The 16,088-nt window shown below is 42.4% G+C and overlaps 1 protein-coding gene across 1 annotated transcript; it reads left to right on the top strand.

Annotated features, from left to right (window-relative positions):
- The first annotated feature begins 367 nt into the window (after positions 1-367).
- On the top strand, positions 368-7,131 carry P2RY1 (purinergic receptor P2Y1). Its single transcript, XM_081138428.1, has 2 exons — positions 368-2,102; positions 4,399-7,131. The coding sequence occupies exon 1, from the start codon at positions 952-954 to the stop codon at positions 2,062-2,064; it is 1,113 nt and encodes a 370-aa protein (XP_080994554.1). The 5' UTR covers positions 368-951; the 3' UTR covers positions 2,065-2,102; positions 4,399-7,131.
- The last annotated feature ends 8,957 nt before the right edge of the window (positions 7,132-16,088 follow it).

Consider the following 16,088-nt stretch of genomic DNA (forward strand, 5'->3'; position numbering starts at 1 on the left):
GGCGCTCGGAAGGGTTTCCTGTGTGTCAGCAACTTCACTGCGCCCGGACAGCCGGCGGAAGAGCGAAGGGAGCGCTCGCGGGCCAGTCGCGCCCCAGCAGCCGACCGGCACCGGCACCGGGCCCAGCACCGGGCGCGCCCCTCGTCCTCCCGCCGACTCCGGCAGCAGCGGAGGGGCAGCAGCCGAGCGCCCGGCCCCCGGGAGACCCGCTGCCTAGAAGACGCCTCGGGCTGGGCTGGGCTCCGGCTGCAGCCCCGCGGGCGCGGACGGGTTGCGCGGGCTCCGGGAAGGGGGGGGACGGACACGCCCCTCGCCTCCCGCGGAGCGCCCCGCCGAGCTCCGCCCACCCTCGCGGGGAGCCCGCTCGCTCGCCTGCCCGCCCGCCCTGCACTCGGGACCTCGCAGGGCCTGGAGAAGGGCCGGGCGCGGACCGACGGCGGAGCGCGACCCGGGAGACCCAGGAGCGCGCGGGTCTGCAGCGGGCGCCCCGGGCCAGCCGCGGGCTCGCGAGGCGGGGAGCGGGGCGATGCCCCGGCGAAGTTGATCTCCGGCGGACGGAGGCTGGGGAACGCCCTCCCCACGCTGCAGCGCCGCCGGTGAGTTTGGGGGACCTCGCCGAGCCTCGGGCGCAGACCAGCGGCCCCTCGGGAGAGCGCGGCCGGAAAGTTGGCGGCGGCGGTGCCCCGCGCGCCCTGTTGTGTAACCTCGGCGCCGCCAGCCGGGCCGGGAAGTTGCCGGTCCCGGCCCCGGGCGGATTTCATGGCCCGCGGCGGACGCGGACTCGGAGCCGGAGCCCGCGCGGGCGAAGCCCCGCGCGCCCCCTCCCGCGGGGATCCCCGGCGCCCGCTCCCTCCCGCTCGCCCGCTTCTCCGATGCTCGCCGCGCCCCTCGCCGCCGCCCTCTCGCCGCCCTGTGTCCCTCGGAGCCTGCGCCTGAGCCCGGGACGAGAGAATGACCGAGGCGCTGTGGCCCGCCGCCCCCAACGGGACGGACGCCGCCTTCCTGGCCGGCCCCTGGGCCAACAGCACGGCGGCCTCCACCGCGGCCGTGGCCGCCTCGTTCAGGTGCTCGCTGACCAAGACGGGCTTCCAGTTCTACTACCTGCCGACCGTGTACATCCTGGTGTTCATCATCGGGCTCCTGGGCAACAGCGTGGCCCTCTGGATGTTCGTCTTCCACATGCGGCCGTGGAGCGGCATCTCCGTGTACATGTTCAACCTGGCCGTGGCTGACTTCCTGTACGTGCTGACCCTGCCCGCGCTCATCTTCTACTACTTCAACAAGACCGACTGGGTCTTCGGGGACGCCATGTGCAAGCTGCAGCGCTTCATCTTCCACGTGAACCTGTACGGCAGCATCCTGTTCCTGACCTGCATCAGCGCGCACCGCTACAGCGGCGTGGTGCACCCGCTGCGCTCGCTCGGCCGGCTGCAGAAGAAGAGCGCCGTGGGCGTCAGCGTGCTCGTGTGGCTCGTCGTGGTCCTGGGCATCGCGCCCATCCTCTTCTACTCGGGCACGGGCGCGCGCAAGAACAAGACCACCGCCTGCTACGACACCACGTCGGACGAGTACCTGCGCAGCTACTTCGTCTACAGCATGGGCACCACCGTGGCCATGTTCTGCGTGCCCTTGGTGCTGATCCTGGGCTGCTACGGGCTGATCGTGAGGGCCCTGATCTACAACGACCTGGACAACTCGCCCCTGCGCAAGAAGTCCATCTACCTGGTGATCATCGTGCTGACCGTGTTCGGGGTGTCTTACATCCCGTTTCACGTCATGAAAACCATGAACCTGAGGGCCCGGCTGGATTTTCAGACCCCCGAGATGTGCGCTTTCAATGACAGGGTTTATGCCACTTACCAGGTGACCAGAGGCCTGGCCAGTCTCAACAGCTGTGTGGACCCCATTCTCTATTTCTTGGCAGGAGACACTTTCAGGAGGAGGCTCTCCCGAGCCACCAGGAAAGCTTCCAGGAGGAGTGAGGCAAACCTGCAGTCCAAGAGCGAAGACATGACCCTCAATATTTTATCCGAGTTCAAGCAGAATGGAGATACGAGCTTGTGAGGACGCAGCGGCCCCCAGACACCCACCCTTGTAACATGGTAGGATGCTTAACAGAGCCATGTGCCTTCCCCCCCCCCCCACCCTCTGCTTTAAGTTCCTGAAAGTTAACCAAGTTTCTCTTGGTTTAGAGAAAAACCAACCCAAGGAATTAGTGAGTTTAAAAAGTATATATAGAGAGAGAACTGGAAATGACCACACTCGCACTTAGCTTGGTTGGGTTTGCTTTCGGGGCCTCCCTTCTTTCTTACCAGAAGTATTTATAATTTAAAAAAAAATACTGCCCCGGTTAAACATTTACCTGCTCTTCTGTTTAAAGTGCATTTGAGTACTGGAGCTATTTTGCTGCTAATAATTCCTCCGAGACAACTGACCACCTGAAACCTGAGTTTGGGATGCATCTAGTCTTTAATGTTTTTAATAACCGTGGTGGGAACAAGTTGAAGCCCGGCATCCTGAAGTTAACATAGTATGTAGCAAATCGCTAAATCCGATTCATTGAACAGCAGATGAACAGAGGTCTCAGCGGGGTGTCATTTTTGCATGGAGGGGTAGCTGACTGAGTTTCTTGGAGACTTGAATGGAAAAGTAAAGCCAATGATTTGAAAAGCCTAAAAAGTGATTTTCCAGTTCTTTCTAGAAAACTGCTCACTGTATGTTGGGTGCTAAGTGCTTGATGATGGAAGCCTGCATATACAGGGTGTGCCCCTCCAAAATGTGTACACACTGTAACAGCTGATAGCTGTAGATTCTGTTACATTTTGGAAATGAAATGTATTTTAATAAACACTGCCTTCAAAGTGTGTATACATTTTTGGGGGGATACACCATATTATCTTATGAGTAAAATGCATTCAAAATAATCAAAGTGCTTGTACTTGCCTTGTAAACACCATGAACTCTGAAGAGACTTCCTGTGATAAAGAGCACTGCCTTGCATCACTGCTGTGCAATGCCTGGGAGTTTGTTTATGTTCCAGTACAAATGCTCACATCTGTAAAAACAATTTTGGAAAAATCACAGATAAATTGCAGACCAAAGCTGAATAACTTAGCAAGTTGAGGGCCATTTGGCAGGAGGATGGTACTATCAGGAAGAGAGTGGTTGACAGTCGCGATCACAGTGCAAAGAGCTTACAAGCATATTCTCAAAGGTAATTGGCAACGGGGAATGGGGAGAAGACGTTTTTAGATTAAGGACTTTAAATTAAAATCATGGTGTAAAGGTTCTTTTTTGCTTCTTTGAAATGTTGGCAAACATTAAATGCAATATGAAAAGCAGGAAGGAATTCATGTGGGTTGTGTTGATAGAATGAGAAGCTACAATCCTTTACAGGATCTTATATCCTCATATTTAAAGGGAAAAAAGCTCCAAATATATGAGAGAGGGAAATAAGGAGATTAAATGTAAGTACCTAAGATACCACAGCAATGAAAAGTAAGTTGTAGAAACTACTAATCACACTACTAATAGTTTGTAAGAGAAGACGACCAGTCATTGTTTTCTTTTATATTTTTTCTCTGCCAAGCAGTAATGAGAAATCTGTAAAATACTTCAATAATTTTAATAACAATTTTCAATCAATATTGAATTGCTGCATTTCTAGCCCTTAAAAACTTTAACATTCTATATAATGTAGAATAATGGGGTGAGGTAACACAATTTATTGCTCCAAACAAGTAAATCCGGCGTCCGAGAAATGTTTAATTGTGAAAACTAGCCCCAATAAAGCCAACATCAGAGTCTGCAGCTCATGGTGGAATAACTTGTTCGAAAGTGCTTTATAAGTAAGTAATTGGGTTTGTGTCTTAAGGCAAGAGCCTGTGGGACATAGTGACAGGTAAGTCAGGGATTGCTTTCAGGTTGTGCAACACCTGGGTGGACTGCAAATTTATGAGGCCTTAGTTCCTTCTTAGAGTTACTTCAACTTATCCAGTCTCGGGCCACTAAGACCAATGAAGAAAGCTGTGTTTAGCTTCCTAAAAAGTGGTCCTTTTTCACATGTTCAGTGGTAATTAATGCACAGAATTTTTGTAGAAGAAACCTTTTAGATATCTTACCTACACCTGATCATTTTGAGGAAGGAAAAGGTTAGCTTGCTTCTCACTTGGTTAGGGTCCCTCAGGATTGTCTGTCATGGAATCCTCCAAAAGGGGAGTCTGAAATATGTGATGACTGTACTGTGCTTTCAAACATTCTGTTCAGAGAGACAGGAGTAATACCACTAAGTTCGACAAAATGGACATTTCAAAGCTGTACCATCTCTAGACTCAAAGGTTAATGGTACACATTTCTATGGTATTTCCTCATGATTTACTTTAGTTTTTTTCATTTTAGGTCCCACGACGCCCAGCCTGATTTACAGTATCTGTGTTAAGTGCATAGTTTCAGCTTCCGGAGAACTTTCTTACGGAGTAGTGTGGCTTCATTGAGGACAGCGGCTAGAAATGCCCTTTTACTTCTTGGCATGTTTTTCTTTTTCCAGAGTGTTTCTTCTTTAGCGTCGTACATCACACAGTAGACAAGGGTGATGTGTGAATTCATGTCACATAGTGACAAGACTGATCTCACTAACTCCTTCCAGGCAAAAAGAGGTCTCTGGGAAGAGTGTATGCTAATGGTGAACAGAGGGTCAAAATGAAGCAGTGATCTTAAAATCTTATTCTTGACATATGATATTAATAGGTATTTTAATAAAGGCAGAAGTCTGTTGGCATGTCGACGAAAGAAATGCTAAAATTATAGGATTTATCAGTTCACTAAATTTCACAATACAAAACTATTTTAATGCCAAGTTCAAGGTGTTTTATGGCACACAAATCACATCTTTGACTCTTTGAACATCCACATGTTTGCAGTGAAAAGATGAAAAGACAAACCAAGAAGAGATACACCATGAGTATATACAGTTATAACCATGACAGTGCCACTCGGCCAGCTGTGGAACTCTTGACCCTTTCAAGACCATTCCTTGGATTAAAAAAGGTTGGATAACATCCATCTGTTGGGGCCTCGGGAGATGTGGAAACATTAAAACTACAGACAGCCAGAGGTGCATGAAATCTGCTGCTGTATTTTTCAGAACTCTTCAATTCTAGTCCTTGGCTAAAAATCCTTGCAAAGTTCACCAGTTGTGATGTGGACCTGTGACCTGTAAGTTTTCTCAATCTATTTCGGCAGGACACCACACTGCCTTTGGATACAAAAGATAGCAGTGCTTAGAGCAGCTGGAACTGGATGGGTGACAATAAAGATGTGTAACTAGTTAGAGATCTATTGAAGCTTTAACTTTGCTGGTCAAATTGTAGCTGTCGTAATAGTATTTATTAATGAAGCTTACAATTCTTTAGTTGTACAGATTGGAAGACTTTCTTGAAAGATCCAACATACCGATGTAAATTATATTTATTACAATGTATGATATTAATGTCACACTGGTATATTTTACATAATAAACAGTGCATAGATAAAATGAGTTATTGTACATCATGATGCTTTCCAAATATTAGTATCTTGAAATGTTTGTCTTCAGATTTTTTTTGATCTAAAATATGAAAATCTGTTTTGTGATACAAGTGATTAATTTTCTCTAGATACCCTTTTGCACGTTTATCTTTTTATTTAGGGTTCTTTCAGTATAGACATAATTTGGTGTCAAACTATCATTAGCTCAATAGCAAATACAAACATCTGGGTCTGTATATAATATTATAGAAAAGTTGATATTGTCTTTTTAGGACATTTAGAATTGTGCCCTCAAATATGATCAGTGCTTCTATTTCCAAATGCTGTCCTAAATTCAAAGTAGATTCTCTTAGAAGTCTGGTGGGATGGGCACTATCGATACAACATTAGAATTTAAAGAAAAACTTTAGGGAGACGGGGAGAGAAAGAGGCAGCTGGTGTGATCAGTTACTGTGCCCAGTTCTTCTTAAATTTTTGTGCTGTTTTGTTTTGTTTTTTTTAAGGTGAAATAGTATAATCTTAATTTCTTTGAGATGGAGTTCCTGGGTAAAACACTACCAGCAAGGTTAACAGTGCTATTAATTTTAATCTGTTTCATTTGTTCAATTGATAGCTTTAATTCCAAGGTTTGTAGTGATAACTGTATAATATTTGGCTGCTGAATTCTGTTACATTTTTTATTCTGTTGTACATTGTATTATACATGTCATTACAAATTAATATGAAGGGGTATATATGTGACATATCAAAATTTGTGAATTTGAATTCTAGTATGTGCTTTTGCGAAAATGTTTATTTTTATATTTTCTGTGATTTAATATAGACAATCAAACTGGGTTTCTTTGTGATTAATATTGCCATTGAATGAGCGGTATGGAAACAGTGTTACTTGACATTTTGAGCTTTCTCAGGTTTATCTAAATCAATGGTAGCTTAACAAATTCCAGACTAATTGTGCACAGTTGTGTTTTTAATAAAAGGAATGTGCATTTCCTATAAGTTTGCATGCAGGAGTGTACAATATAGTGTGCGTGTGTGTGTGTGTCTATCTAAGGCATAGCAGCCAACTTTGCATCTGTTATTGATAATAATGGCAGAGGCTGGATATAATTATGGTCACTAGAATTGTACCTACCATAGACAATTAAAACTGAAAAAGTCTCAATAAAACTATGAAATGTGGCCTAATGGCTTATATGTTATTATAGTATTAATACAAGTTTCCCCACGTTTTGACATGTGCTATTATACCACCTGGCAAATACTGTAGGATGTATAGAGTTAATGCAGGCATTTCTTAAAGTGTAGCCTGGGCTATAAAATAGTGAAGTGTTAAAGGAGGAATCCTGGTATAAGATAATTGATAAGACTGTAATTATTTGATATTATTCATAGGAATGTGACCTAATTCTTTGAGGAAAAGATGAAATGCAACTTTAATAAATATTTCCCATACTAGTGTTCTGTACTTAAAATGTTAGCTGTAATCATTTCTCTAGTTTGTAATCTATGGGGGTGATCATACTAAGAAGAGGTTTCTGTTTATTAATCTACATTGCCTGCTTCTCTCAAGTTTATTAAAAAATACACATTTGCTGTGCAGTGAAAACATGTATAATGTCTTCAATGCTGTGCAGTGAAAGCATGCTTAAATAAAGCATTGCCTTTTTTTCCTCAGTGCTAGGAGGTAAGTGTACAGTGGGTGACGCCGGTTAACAAAATAATACAGGTTTCAGGTGCACAATTCTACAACATATCATCTGCACACTGTAGTGTGTGTTCACCACCCCAAGTCAAGTCTCTGTCTATCACCACTTATCCGTGGCAAGTGGAGAGGTTGATTTGGCCTAACCTGTCATTCAGACTTTATTTTTGAAAACTTCAGTCAGTTAGAAAGTTTCCCTAATTGTATAAATAACTGACCATCACCGTTTTTGCTACTGGGAAAACATTCTAACTAACTGAAGTTTTCAAAAATAAACTCTGAATGACAAGACAGGCCAAAACCATCTCTCCATTTGCCATTATTGCATCGTTAAACCAAGGAGATTCACTGTTTGGATTCCCAAAGATTCTTGAACTGTGGCCTAATAAAATGTAAATATGATTCTTTATACCTTACAACGAAGAGCCAAAGTTTCAGGAACTAACAAAGTTGTTAAGTGTCAGTCCTGGCTCTCAGCTCACTTGGAGAGATAACAACTAGGAAGCTGACTGAGTTTTCGGCCTCAGCTTTAGGTGATAGTAAAAGACAGTTTAAAGACAGACATAGCAGCTCCGCCCATTACCGACTGTACTCGCTTAAGCAGTCATTTGACCTTTCAGCCTCCATTCCCTCATCTGTTAAACGGTAATAAGAATACAACTCCATTCAGCTTTCACTTATTAAGCATGTGTTATGAGCCACTTGGGAATCCTCATTTATTAGCATCAGCTTTCGTAGAGTTTTGTGTGTGTGTGTGTGTGTGTGTGTTTATTTAGTGCACACATAGAAATTATACAGATAATTTATCTTCCTGATTTAAGAGAATTTACCATAAGTCTTTGAGCCCCTTTTTATTTTCAAAATCATTTTGGGATTTGATTCAGAGAAGCTTCTCTCTCCACAAGTAAATATACTGCTTTAAAATTCTCTCTTCTACTTTAATGGACTGGTAAGTTTATACTCTCTTTTCAGGAAGTTTAGAATTTTGCCCCAAAATATGATGAGTTTCCATTTCCCAGTGCAAAAAGCATGCCCTAAATTCAAAGTAGATCTGTTACGGTTTTGAAGTCTGATCGGATGGGGCATGAAAGACAAAACAGATGTCACTAGAAATCCATGTAAATGTTAATAGTCGGCTTACTTGCTTTAAGCCTCCAAGGTTATATTGCTTTAGGGTAGACCCATTACCAGCCAGCATTGTTGCTGGGACCGATGGTCTGAACAACAGCTGTGGATGGATGCAGGCCCTGTGCTGAGAATGCCGCAGTCCCTTGGAAATAGACACGGATAAGGGGGCAGAGGGATGGGAGGTATGTGGGGGCAATCAGTACTGCACAGAGGGGGGAGAATGTGCTGTCCTTCCTGATTACTGATGAGAAATCACCTGCATGAAGGTGGAAAATCCTTGATGATAGATTTAAACAAAGATATCCAACGCCATCACCTTGGTGTGCTGGTGAGAGCCAAGTTTCCACATACACAGGTGGAGTTGGCAAAAGGCTCAGGGTTGTCACACCTTTGAAAACATTCCTCCCACATCCCAGGGCTCTTCAAACTGTGGATCTTGACCTACGAGTGTGTCAGGAAATCAGTATAGTGAGTTATGGTTAGCTCTCTAACAAAACAAATAGGAGAGATCAGAATAACTCAGTTTTGTGATTTTAATTTCAGACACACACACACACACACACACACAACACATATTTATGTACTTGCATCTTAGGTCCCAGGGGACTTCTGATTTCTTATGGAGGGAGGACCTGGTCAAAAACTACACTACACCTTTCCCAAAGAAATTGTTAAAGCAACATTTAGCCTACATGTAAGGATGGCTATTTGTAGTTAAAAACTATAATAGGCGCTCAGATTTATATAAATTTTGGTAGCTTAACTCTTCATACTATTCCCTCTGGTTTGAACAGTTGACAGTGAAACTGCAAACACCCGTTATGTTTAAGAGCATCAGCTTTGGAGCTTATGTCTGAACCCACCTCTGCCACTTACTACTGTGTACCCTAGGCAAGTTACTGGAAACTTTTTGACCATGTGTTCCTCAACCGAGCAGGTGTAATTCGCAGCTTATAGGATGTTGGGAAAATTAAAAGAAATAAAATATGCAGAGCACCTACCAAATAACACACATTCAATATTTGGTAGATTTACCATGCCTGAGGCTGTTAAGGATTTAGCCACTTTACATGCTTCTTTGTTATTATTAGTGTTTCTGTTTCCATTGATATTAATAATTCTATTGTCTTTCATACCATGTGAGTCTCCTGGAAATTCACATTGTGGGATTGAATGCATTTAACATTGTTCTCTTGGACACTCCATTGACCATCTGAGGTCAGGTAATAAATAAGTATTCAACTCTTTGATGCTTTGCACTGTGCTATGCATGGCGTGGGACAAAGATATGTCAGGCAAAGTGTAGAGCTAAAAATATATCAACGAGAAGAGTCTGCTGACCTCCTTAGCTGGGCCTCACCTCTCAGGTTCATGGTCTATTTTCAGTCACCACAGTCCAGAGGCTGGTCTTCAGTTTTACAGATCCAGAAACTTGATCTTTCAACAGTTCACCTAGAGTTCACCGACTCTGGGGCACTGACTCACACCAAGCACACTGACAGGAGAATCACTTCCCAACTAGAATGTCACTTCATGACTATGTAACCGCTATATCCCAGTCACAATAACAGACATCTGCCTTTTTTGTTGAAACTAATTATGGATCAGAAAGTTGCCTTCGGAGCTTAAGGAACAAAGAGAGGTGATTTTCTTGAAAGGCATTTTTAGTAAGAAAGAAGAGCTGAAAGAATTAGCTATCCCTGGAGATACTGGCCATGATAATCAGCATCTATCCTGTTCTTGAAAGAACTCTGCCTGCGTGAGACAGCTCAGCAGCACAGAGAATGAAATGTTCACATCTGCTTATTTTCTTACAAAATCAATCCCACCATTATTACTTCTTTGCTTACAAATTGTATTTAAGCAATATCTCCCAGTGGTGGGTGTGGCAGGAGGGCGGCGCTTGCTAAGTTGGAGATACTTGAAAGACATGCGGTTGGAACTGGTACAGATGCGTTACGGAGTTCAGGAATGCCAGGCCAGGCTTCAGGACAGAGTTACAGGAAGAGACAGAGGCCTAGGAATTGTGTACAAACGACAGCTGGGAGGTTTAGGAATTGTTTGTGTACAAATGACAGCTGGGGGAGGGGATGAACCACAGGCACCACCAACACTGGGGTGTGGACAGAGAAGAGTGCTGAGCAGGGAGAATTGTGGTCATCGAAGATTCCAGATGGCCTTCTGAAGAAATCAATCTCAGAAGAGAGCTCTGGGGAAGAAACCTGTGCCTCTGTTTTCAGAAAAGACCATAAAGAGTCTGTTGGATTTAGAAAGTATTGGTGTTTAACTGAGATCACTTTGAACCCATAACAATAGTCATGATTACTGATCGCTGAAGAAGCATCGTGGTCATATTGAGGAAAATAGGTTAGTAGTTTGAGGTGAAGATAGAGATCAGAGATAGCAAGGTTTAAAGAGAGATTATTTTTTAAGAGGAAGATTTCTTGATAATGTTGGAGGAAATAAAAACAGAATAAACAGAAGAAAAAATAAAATAATAAATTTAAATGTTAAATATAAATACACCAAGTGAAACACGCAGTTTGCCAACTGTATTTTGTCTAAAAGAAACTCACTTCAAGTACAGAAGTGTCAAAAGAGAAAGAAAAAAATCAGAAGGAAGGAAATAATAAAGATAAAACCGAATTAACAGAATTTAAAACAGTTTCGACAAAACGAAAATAGAGATCTTTGAATAGACTGATAAAAGTGACAAACATGGAGCAAGACTGACAGAAAAGCAATTATCCATGTGGTGAATGAAATGGGATATGACTAAAGATACTGCAGACATCAAAAAAGTACAACTGGCCTAGACAACTGTATACATAAGCATGTGATATCTTAGATGAAATTCCTCCTAAACTATGAATTGAATTTATCACAACTCACCCAATATTAAATAATTTTAATAAAAATTATTAATGAAAGTGAATTTGTAACTTACCCCCCCCCCCCAAAAAAAAAAAAGAAATCTCCAGGCCTAGCAGGTTTCACTGGAGATTCAACAAAATGTTTAAAGAAAAATTCACACCAATTTTATATAATTTCTTTCAGAAAATAGAAGAGGGAACACTTACCAGTTTATTATATGAAATTAGTATGACTCTGATACCAAAATCAAACACAGTAAAAAAAAAAAAAAAGGAAAGGCAACTATAGGCCAATAGTCCTAATGAATATAGTCACAGAAATCTATAACAAAATATTAGTAAATAGAATGCAAGAATATATAAAAAGAATTACCATGGCCAAATGGGACTTGGATGTAAGGTTGATTTAATATTTAAAAATTCATCTATATAGTCATATTAACAGACTATAAAAGAAAAATCACATGATGACATCATTGACAAAGAAAAAGCATTTGACAAAATACATTTACTCATGATAAAAATTCTCAGAGAAATGAAAACAGAGGGAATTTTCTCAACTTGATAAAGCTCATCTATTAAAAAGCAAACCCAAACAAACAAAACCCACAGCTAACATTATACTTAAAAGACGGAACATTCTTCCCCTAAGACTGGGAAGGAGGCAAGGACCTTTGCTCTTTTCTTGTCAGTGTTGTACGGTGAGAAAAGCAAATAAAAGACATACAGATTGAAAAGGAAGTAATAAAGCGGTCTCCCTGTTTGTAGGCAATGTGATTGCTCATGTAAAAGAGCCCAAGACATCTAAAAAGTCCTGGAATTATAAAGTGAGTTCAGCAAGGTCTTACAAGATGCAAGTTATACAAATTATCAGTGTAGCCAATGACCTGGATGAATCTCCAGAGCATTACGCTGAGTGAAAAAAAATGTCAAAAGACTGCTGCTGTATTATTCCATTCACACAGTATTACAGGAGTAGAGAACAGACTAGTCATCGTCGGGGATCAAGGAAGAAGTGTGAGAGGCTGGGAAGCGGATATAACTATACAATGGTAACCTGAGGGGTTCTTGCGGTAATGAAAATGTCATGTACCTTGACCATATTAAATGTCAGTATCCCGGTTGTGATACTCTACTATAGTTCTTTTAATTTTTTTTTTTGCAAGTACAGTTTACATTCAATATTATTTTGTATTAGTTTCAGGTGCATAGCATAGTGGTTAGACAGTCATGTACTTTACAAAGTGTCTCCCCAATATTTCCAGTACCCACCTGACACCATGCATAGTTATTATAACGTCATTGACTATATTCCCTGTGCTGTGCTAGGGGAAACTGAGTAAAGGGTACATGGATCTCTCCATATTAGTTCAGACTGCATGTGAATCTATACTTATCTCAAAACAAAGCGTTAAATGAAGAAAATGAGAGAGAGAGGAAGGGAGGGGAGGGGAGGAAGGTAAAGGAAGAGACCCAGAGGGGGAAGGGGAGGGGAGAATGGAAATAGCCAAACCTGGAAATAACTGAAATATCCATCAACAAATGAATGACAAACTGTGTTAGATCCTCACGACACAATGCTATTTAGCAACCAAAAGAAACCATCTACTGAGACACATATTGTGGATGAGTTTCAAAATACCGCACTGAGATAAAAGCAGCCAGACACAAGAACACATTCTAGATTATTAATATCAGATTCGGGAACAGACAAAACTAACCTAAAGTGACAGAGAAGTGCGGAGTGACTGCCTAGGGCCAGGGCTGTGTGGGGCGAGGGCCTGACTGCGCAGCTGCAGAAGGGAATTCTCGGGATGGGCTTGTTTTCCGTCCTGACTGAGGTGACTGTGCGGGCCCCTGCGTCTGTCGGTGCTCCGCAAACTGTGCACTTAAAAGGGGTGCATTTTATTGTATGTAGCTTATTCCTCAATAACGTTCACGGTGAAGAGAAAGAGTAAGAAATCAGAGCTGATACTGTGATTTTTTTTTTCTTTTTTGTCCAGAAGCTGTAGCCAGCAAGCAAGAAATGTGCCCATGGATCCTTCAGACACGGAATGAAAAGACTCAGAGTCGGAAAAGATTTCAAAAGAGACACGCAGTGCTGGAGAGATTTGGAAGTGATGAGAAAGCCATGAGAAGAAATGAGTCCCTCGGAAGGTTTGTGCAAGTGAGAAGCTGGAGGAAAGATCTTAGCAGACACACAGGTTTCAAGGGCTGCTGAAGAGAGACCCGTCTTTTATAAAAGCTCGGCCCTGTTAACCTCAGGGTGAGGGTAGGCTGAGAAGCTAAGGGCTGAAACTTGCCCATGGCTGAGGAAGATGTGGGGAGGACGGGGCAGGCAGAAGGCCCAGTGACGCTGATGCTCACAATGCAGGCTGATTACCTGTGCCAGGTTGGAACTCATGGCTGCTGCGAGGACAGCCAGCCAAAAGGAGCTAGAATAGCAAAGTCAACCATGCAACCAGTGACCGATCAAGGGGAAACCAGAGAGAGGGAGCTGGCCAGCAGAGCTAAGGCCCAAACTAAGACCTCACACTGGAGAAGAAATCTGGCTCACGAGACACACACTGATTAGATCAGGAAGAGAAGGGGTTGTGACAGCAGCCATGGTGCCATATTCTGTCACAAAGCTCAGGGTGACACTGGTGCTGAGACTGAAACTGGTTCCTTCTGAGGGTCCAGCATCAACCTCTTCCCAGCTTGACCAGCTGACTTGTGAGCTAACACTTATTAGTTCATAACTGAGTCTCCAGACCCTGGAATGTCATTGTAGGACAGGACTCTGCTCATCAAACACCTGGAATGTGCAAAAACAAGGGGGGGGGGGGATGCGGCCAGAATTCACATGTTATTTCCAGTGTTTCTTGGTCTCTCTTTACTAAGCCAAGAGGGAGAGGAGTAATTGAGTTACAGTGTAAAAACTCAGATATAGAGGAACCCAGTCACCAGATATACAGTACCAGATGTAAATTAAGTCTTATGAATGAGGTAGAAATTAAGAAAATCACAGAATAACATCAGGGAATGTCTTGTTATATTATAAATGCTTGACGAATTAGGGGCCAATATTCCATAGTGTTTAAGAGTGAGACTCAATTGGATTCAAATCCTAGCAACAGGCAATTATCAATTATGAAAAATTGGGCACAAGACACTTACACTTTCTGAGCCTCAGTTTTGTCATCCAAAAAATAGGGTTAATAATACTCACCTCATTGGGTTCTTGCGAGGTACAAATGAGATCGTTTATATGAAACTCTGTGCTACTGCCTGGCACTTAGTAATTGCTCAATAAATGGCGAATGCTGGAATGTGAGGGTAGAAACATAAGAGAAAGAGTTGGTCAGAGGCTGCCTGAGGATGTCCGTGGATCAGCTAGCTGTAGGGAGAGGGAAACTTCAGAGGCTTGGAGTTAAACTAAAAGGACTTGGCTCAGGAAACCAGGATACCCACAGAAGCAAGAAGGGAAGGAGGAAATATGTGTCGAAGACACACAGGAGGAAGTAGTGATGAGCAGGGGTAAATGAAGAAAGAAGAGGAGAATGGAAAGAGACAAGGCTGGAAGAGGTAGCACTAAGGAGATGATTAGAGAGACAGGGAAGGAAGCCAGAGGGCAGGGGGTCAAGAAGGAAGCATTAAGGAACACTGTGTTCTCAGAGACAGATCAAGAGAAGCAGTTGTTCTGAAAAGCTGAATACAAAATGTATTGATTCTGAAATGTGATGTTGAGTGTCTTATTTATATTGTCGTTCAGGTCTCAAACTCTAAACAAGCTGACCCTGGTTGCCAGGATGTATTACTCCTGTAGCTTCCAAATCCAATTCTGGCAAGCGCAGCCGTTCCCTACGGTATTTCTGTTAGCATTCATACAGTACTCATTAGGACTTGAAATCTTTTCAGCCTTGTCAAATTCCATTATATGGCACAACAAATCTTAACTCGTAGGCTGTAGTGTTTCTTTGCACATCAACTTGGTTTTAGAGTCAACTGCTGAAAATTATATTAGTCTTCTTATGCTCTTATATTGATGTCTTTCTCCATAATGAGAAAATTATCACTGTATTAGGTGTGCAGCAGTCAAAAAAAAAATAAACCCTCTTTGTACATTTCAATATAAAAATTTTTTAAAAACATAGTGGGGTTTTCAGCTCATTTGCATGTAAATTTTAAAAAGTATCTCAGTTAGTCCATTATTTTCTAATATATTTACTTCACATCAGAAATATCCAAATATCCCTTTTGATCTTGCCACAAGAGCATGAAATAAAAATATTTAATACCACAAATATCTAGAACTCTCAATATTGCTTTTTTTGATAAAAATAATTAGATACAAGCAATAATACCATGAAACTAATTACACCATTTGAACAATGTGAATTTTCCACAATACATTTAGCTCCATATTATTATGTCTTCCAATATTACTTAAAATTTAGTCTGCTTTGCCATGACAAGTATCCTCAAGATACTTTTTTTAGGACTATTTGACAATTATCTGATTTTTTTTTTTAGCATGATTACCCTTCAAAATATTACCAAAAGGTGAGATAGTTAAACTACATTTTAAAGAAAAAAACCCGTTATGGCCAAAATAGAGAATACTCCAAATTCAACAAAATATATTGAGTGCGCACTAGTGGTCACATAATGAAATTAGAACTTGAGTGGGCACCATTGTGAATGGACAGAGAAGATATTTAGGAAGCACATGAATGAGTTTTTGATTGTGGAGGGGATATGGGAAATGGAGCAGTGTGGACCTCAGATGACTTCCAAATTTCTACTTTGAGCAATGAATGGGGCAAATGGTGGAACCATTCATCAGGCCTGGGAAAAAGGGACGGGAATTGATG

This window comes from Miniopterus schreibersii, assembly GCF_964146895.1.
Source record: "Miniopterus schreibersii genome assembly, chromosome: 5".
Lineage (NCBI taxonomy): Eukaryota > Metazoa > Chordata > Mammalia > Chiroptera > Miniopteridae > Miniopterus > Miniopterus schreibersii.